Source organism: Cervus canadensis, chromosome 24, assembly GCF_019320065.1.
Source record: "Cervus canadensis isolate Bull #8, Minnesota chromosome 24, ASM1932006v1, whole genome shotgun sequence".
Lineage (NCBI taxonomy): Eukaryota > Metazoa > Chordata > Mammalia > Artiodactyla > Cervidae > Cervus > Cervus canadensis.
Window position 1 is genome coordinate 9,414,292 of NC_057409.1, and position 6,511 is coordinate 9,420,802.

At 51.1% G+C, this 6,511-nt stretch overlaps 1 protein-coding gene across 6 annotated transcripts in view; it reads left to right on the forward strand.

Moving 5' to 3' along the window:
• The window catches only part of ARID1A (AT-rich interaction domain 1A), a 68,743-nt gene extending 62,232 nt beyond the window's left edge, over positions 1–6,511 (forward strand). For all 6 annotated transcript variants that reach the window (XM_043444614.1, XM_043444617.1, XM_043444616.1 and 3 more), the window contains exons 18-20: positions 6–897; positions 1,261–1,391; positions 3,423–6,511. In XM_043444614.1, coding sequence (XP_043300549.1) covers positions 6–897; positions 1,261–1,391; positions 3,423–5,153 — 2,754 coding nt within the window. In that variant the 3' untranslated portion in view covers positions 5,154–6,511. The remainder of the gene's footprint in view (positions 1–5; positions 898–1,260; positions 1,392–3,422) is intronic.

Genomic DNA, 6,511 nt, shown 5'->3' on the forward strand with positions numbered 1-6,511 from the left:
CTTAGAATTACAAGCGGCCGATGGATGGCACCTACGGCCCTCCTGCCAAGCGGCACGAAGGGGAGATGTACAGCGTGCCGTACAGCGCGGGGCAGGGGCAGCCCCAGCAGCAGCAGCTGCCCCCCGCCCAGCCCCCGCCTGCCAACCAGCAGCAAGCTGCCCAGCCTCCCCCTCAGCAGGACGTGTACAACCAGTACGGCAACGCCTATCCTGCCACTGCCGCCGCTGCTACTGAGCGCCGACCAGCAGGCGGCCCCCAGAACCAGTTTCCATTCCAGTTTGGCCGGGACCGTGTCTCAGCACCCCCTGGCTCCAATACCCAGCAGAACATGCCACCACAGATGATGGGCGGCCCCATACAGGCATCGGCTGAGGTTGCCCAGCAAGGCACCATGTGGCAGGGGCGCAATGACATGACCTACAACTATGCCAACAGGCAGAGCACGGGCTCGGCCCCGCAAGGCCCCGCCTATCATGGCGTGAACCGAACAGACGAAATGCTGCACACGGATCAGAGGGCCAACCATGAAGGCCCGTGGCCTTCCCATGGCACACGCCAGCCCCCCTATGGTCCTTCTGCCCCCGTGCCCCCTATGACAAGGCCCCCTCCAGCCAACTACCAGCCCCCACCAAGCATGCAGAATCACATTCCTCAGGTATCCAGCCCCGCTCCCCTGCCCCGGCCAATGGAGAACCGCACCTCTCCAAGCAAGTCTCCATTCCTGCACTCTGGGATGAAGATGCAGAAGGCAGGGCCCCCAGTACCCGCCTCGCACATAGCACCTGCTCCTGTGCAGCCCCCTATGATTCGGCGGGACATCACCTTCCCACCTGGCTCTGTTGAAGCCACGCAGCCTGTGTTGAAGCAGAGGCGGCGGCTCACAATGAAAGACATTGGTAAGGAGACCTCCTTGATTGGGTTGCTTAATCTGCCTCTTTACATCTGGTTCAGTGTTCTCTCTCCATCCTGATGTTCTGGATGAGTTAAAATCTGATCCAGTGTTGACTAAAATAGAGCCAAAGAACTTTGAGTAAGGAAGAAATCAGCCGATGTCAGGCTTTACTAAAGGAATTGCCATGCAGTGATGTCCTAAGCGAGCCTAGAAGCTGTGAGGGGCAGATGTGTGTCCTCTCCCAGATGGGAAGTGCCTCTCACCATGTGTTCTCTTCAGAGTAGCCTGACTAATGAGCCAGCTCTGGGGTGGGGGGCCTCCTGCCAACCTGGGCATGGTGGATGGACGACGTGGAGGTTTATTTCAGGAACCCCGGAGGCATGGCGGGTAATGATGTCCCTCAAGTCTGGGCTGCTGGCAGAGAGCACGTGGGCATTAGACACCATTAACATCCTGCTGTACGATGACAACAGCATCATGACTTTCAACCTCAGTCAGGTGAGTCCAGGCGCTGGGGGAGGCCGGGAGGGCCTGGGGTCCTCTTAAAGGAGATGGAGCTAAGTGACCAGGGAATTACGCCCTCCCTGGCCAATGGTCTCCTTTATTTCACTTCTTCTTTTGATATTTTCTGTGCCGATACTTTGCCACTGGCTATAGGCCTGATAATTCGTGTTAGTCAATCAGGACTGACTTCAAAGGGAGTTTGGGAGAAGATTCTTGGTATTGGTAAGAAGGGCAGATTCTGCTGATGTCAATGAGGACACCATATTTTCTAGACCAAAAAGAACCTGGGGTCTCTATCCATGAACCTGTGGTCTCTGTCCATGAGCAGAGCCGTTTCTTTATTTTCACTTTCTTTCTTCACCCACGCTGAATAGTTGAAGTCATTATTGACAACCATTTTTCCTAAGATGTAGAATGGAAAGTGTGAAGAGGTGTACATTGTGGGGCAGCAGGGGAGGTTAACACAGAGATGGCTTTCCAAATTCCAAACCTTCTCTCCACAGACATGTAGCTAGAGTTTTCTCAGCTAGGAAGAGGTTCTTCTGCACCACCCTACTCTTTGTTTTGATCATCCTCGGTACCTTCCAGCCCTTCCATCAAGGAATTGACTAGCGGGGCAGTGTTAACTAATAGTTGCGTTTACCGGGCCCTCGCTTCGTGCGAGGTCCTTCAGCGGGGCAGTGTTACCCATAGTTGCGTTTACCAGGCCCTTGCTTCGTGCGAGGTCCTTCAGTGGGGCAGTGTTAACTAATAGTTGCGTTTACCGGGCCCTCGCTTTGTGCGAGGTCCTTCAGCAGGGCAGTGTTAACTAATAGTTGCGTTTACCGGGCCCTCGCTTTGTGCGAGGTCCTTCAGCGGGGCAGTGTTAACTAATAGTTGCGTTTACCGGGCCCTCACTTCATGTGAGGTCCTTCAGCGGGGCAGTGTTAACTAATAGTTGTGTTTACCGCGCCCTCACTTTGTGCGAGGTCCTTCGTGTTTCCTTTTGTGTCATCCTCCCTGTAGCCATCTGAGCAGACGTGGCTGCTTAGAGATGAGTAAATAGGCTCAGAGTCTTACCCAGGTTCACACAGCTGTTAGCAGTCTTTCTGAATCCAAAGCCTGCTTCCCATGAGAAAGAAAGGAACAAATATTGATTGAGCAATTTCCATAAGCCAGGCACTTGACATATTCCATTTAGACCTCAGAACAACTCTATGAAATTTAGGAGTTTGCATCATTTTCAGTGGAAAGATAGGAAAGCTACAGCTCAGAATTTTAAATCACACAGATAGTTCCTGGAAAAGCCAGAATTCAAACCTGGATCCTTCTTTAAGTCTAAAGCCCTATTTTTTCCTTTCGGTTATACTCTTCAGCCAGAGATTAATCTGACTGGATTAATGTTTTCTGCTAGGCGTAGGAAATAGTCTGTACAGGATCTAAGCTGTAAAGTTGTACCAGCTTGGGAGCAGTGTTTAGAGAGCATAAGCCTCATCCCATTTACTGTGTTATGTGATGCACAGAGGTCCAGCCTCCTGGAAAGTTAGGGAGCTTGGGGAACAGAGTAGATGAACACCTGTCCAGCCTGCCTTGTGCTGGAAGGCATCATCCCAGCATGCCTAGCCTTGGGCTCCACTTCAGTGGAATGTAGAGAGTGTCCTCCTAGAGGGACAATGGCAGTGACCAACGGGTAGGAAACTGAGCCTGGTGAAGAAAAGCAGAAATCTGTTGAGAAAGGTGAGGTGGAGCAGTAGGTGGCCCTGGTAGGTGCAGAGTTGCTGGTCAGCATGTCCATCTGCAGAGGCAGGCTTCTGTGAAGACTGGGCTGAAGGAAGAACTTTGTGCTAGGCAGAGGAGAATTTAAACAACTTGCTTTGTGAACAGCCTTTGGGAAAGGAGAACCCTGACTCTCCCAGTGATACAGATGTGTTATCTGGAAGGGAAGAAGGGAGGTTAGGTAGAAGACCTTGGCAGGCCTCTCAAGTCAAGGATTCTCTTCTTAGCCACTTTTCTCCCTTAATTTAGTTCCTGTTCTTTCTCTTTTAGCTCCCAGGGCTGCTCGAACTCCTTGTGGAATATTTCCGACGTTGCCTGATAGAGATCTTTGGCATTTTAAAGGAGTATGAGGTGGGTGACCCAGGACAGAGAACACTATTGGACCCTGGGAGATTCAGCAAAGCGTCTAGTCCAGCCCCTGTGGAGGGGGAGGAGGAGGAAGACCTTCTAGATCCCAAACTAGAGGAGGAAGAAGAGGAGGAAGTAATTGAAAATGATGAGGAGATGGCCTTTTCGGGCAAGGACAAAGCAGCCTCAGAGAATAGTGAGGAGAAACTGATTAGTAAGTTTGACAAGCTTCCAGTAAAGATCGTGCAGAAGAATGACCCGTTTGTGGTGGACTGCTCAGATAAGCTTGGGCGCGTGCAGGAGTTTGACAGCGGCCTGCTGCACTGGCGGATTGGTGGGGGCGACACCACTGAGCATATCCAGACCCACTTTGAGAGCAAGACAGAGCTGCTGCCTTCCCGGCCTCATGTGCCCTGCCCACCAGCCCCTCGGAAGTATGTCACAGCAGTAGAGGGAACACCAGGGACAACAGAGCAGGAGGGCCCCCCGCCTGATGGCCCTCCAGAAAAACGGATCACGGCTACTATGGATGACATGTTGTCCACGAGGTCTAGCACACTGACCGAGGAGGGAGCTAAGAGTGTAGAGGCCGCCAAGGAAAGCAGCAAGTTTCCATTCGGCATCAGCCCAGCGCAGAGCCATCGGAACATCAAGATCCTAGAGGATGAACCGCACAGTAAAGATGAGACCCCACTGTGTACCCTTCTGGACTGGCAGGATTCCCTTGCCAAACGCTGCATCTGTGTCTCCAACACCATCCGAAGCCTGTCGTTTGTGCCAGGCAACGACTTTGAGATGTCCAAACACCCGGGGCTGCTGCTGATCCTGGGCAAGCTGATCCTTCTGCACCACAAGCACCCAGAACGGAAGCAGGCACCACTAACTTATGAGAAGGAGGAGGAGCAGGACCAAGGGGTGAGCTGCAACAAAGTGGAGTGGTGGTGGGACTGCTTGGAGATGCTTCGGGAAAACACCTTGGTCACGCTTGCCAATATCTCGGGGCAGTTGGACCTCTCCCCATACCCCGAGAGCATTTGCCTGCCTGTCCTGGACGGACTCCTGCACTGGGCAGTCTGCCCTTCAGCTGAAGCCCAGGACCCCTTCTCCACCCTGGGCCCCAACGCCGTCCTCTCCCCCCAGAGACTGGTCTTGGAAACCCTCAGCAAACTCAGCATCCAGGACAACAATGTGGACCTGATCCTGGCCACGCCCCCCTTCAGCCGCCTGGAGAAGTTGTATAGCACCATGGTGCGCTTCCTCAGTGACCGAAAGAACCCCGTGTGCCGGGAGATGGCTGTAGTACTGCTGGCCAACCTGGCACAGGGCGACAGCCTGGCAGCCCGCGCCATCGCAGTGCAGAAGGGCAGCATCGGCAACCTCCTGGGCTTCCTGGAGGACAGCCTTGCTGCCACCCAGTTCCAGCAGAGCCAGGCCAGCCTGCTCCACATGCAGAACCCGCCCTTTGAGCCAACTAGTGTGGACATGATGCGACGGGCTGCCCGTGCGCTGCTGGCCCTGGCCAAGGTGGACGAGAACCACTCGGAGTTCACGCTGTACGAGTCACGGCTGTTGGACATCTCGGTGTCACCGCTGATGAACTCGTTGGTTTCACAAGTCATTTGTGATGTACTGTTTTTGATTGGCCAGTCATGACAGCCGTGGGACACCTCCCTCCCCGTGTGTGTGTGCGTGTGTGGAGAACTTAGAAACTGACTGTTGCCCTTTATTTATGCAAAACCACCTCAGAATCCAGTTTACCCTGTGCTGTCCAGCTTCTCCCCGGGAAAAGAAGTCTCTCCTGTTTCCTCTTTCCTCCCCCTTCTCGCCCCTTCTCCACCCTCACCTTTCTGTTCCCTGTCCTCACTTTACTCCCCTCAGGACCCTGCCCTCTTTGAAAAGACAAAGCTCTGCCTACATAGAAGACTTTTTTTATTTTAACCAAAGTTACTGTCGTTTACAGTGAGTTTGGGGAAAAAAATAAAATAAAATAAAAATGGCTTTCCCGGTCCTTGCATCAAGGGGAGGCCGCATTTCATAACTGTTTTTAATGGTTAAAAAAAAAAAAAAAGGAAAAAAAGTACAAAAAAAAACCCTGAAGGACAAAAAAGGTGACTGCTGAACTGTGTGTGGTTTATTGCTGTACATTCACAATCTTGCAGGAACCGAGAAGGTGGCAGTTGTGGACAGACCCTGTCCGCTGGAGAGGCCTGTGCAGTAGCGTGTAGACCCTTCATGTACTGTACTGTACCCCTGATACTGTAAACATACTGTAATAATAACGTCTCACACGGAAACAAGAGAAACGCTGGGTCAGCAGCAAGCTGTAGTTTTTAAAAATGTTTTTAGTTAAACGTTGAGGAGAAAAAAAAAAAAAAAGGCTTTTCCCCCAAAGTATCATGTGTGAACCTACAACACCCTGACCTCTTTCTCTCCTCCTTGATTGTATGAATAACCCTGAGATCACCTCTTAGAACTGGTTTTAACCTTTAGCTGCAGCGGCCGCGCTGCCACATGTGTATATATATGATGTTGTACATTGCACATACCCTCGGATCCCCACAGTTTGGTCCCCCGCCCAGGTACCCCTTTATAGTATGACGAGTTAACGAGTTGGTGACCTGCACAAAGCGAGACACAGCTATTTAATCTCTTGCCAGACATCGCCCCTCTTGGTGCGATGCTGTACAGGTCTCTGTAAAAAGTCCTTGCTGTCTCAGCAGCCAATCAACTTATAGTTTATTTTTTCTGGGTTTTTGTTTTTGTTTTTGTTTTCTTTCTAATCGAGGTGTGAAAAAGTTCTAGGTTCAGTTGAAGTTCCTGATGAAGAAACACAATTGAGATTTTTTCAGTGATAAAATCTGCATATTTGTATTTCAAACAATGTAGCTAAAACTTGATGTAAATTCCTCCTTTTTTCCTTTTTTGGCTTAATGAATATCATTTATTCAGTATGAAATCTTTATACTATATGTTCCACGTGTTAAGAATAAATGTACATTAAATCTTGGTAA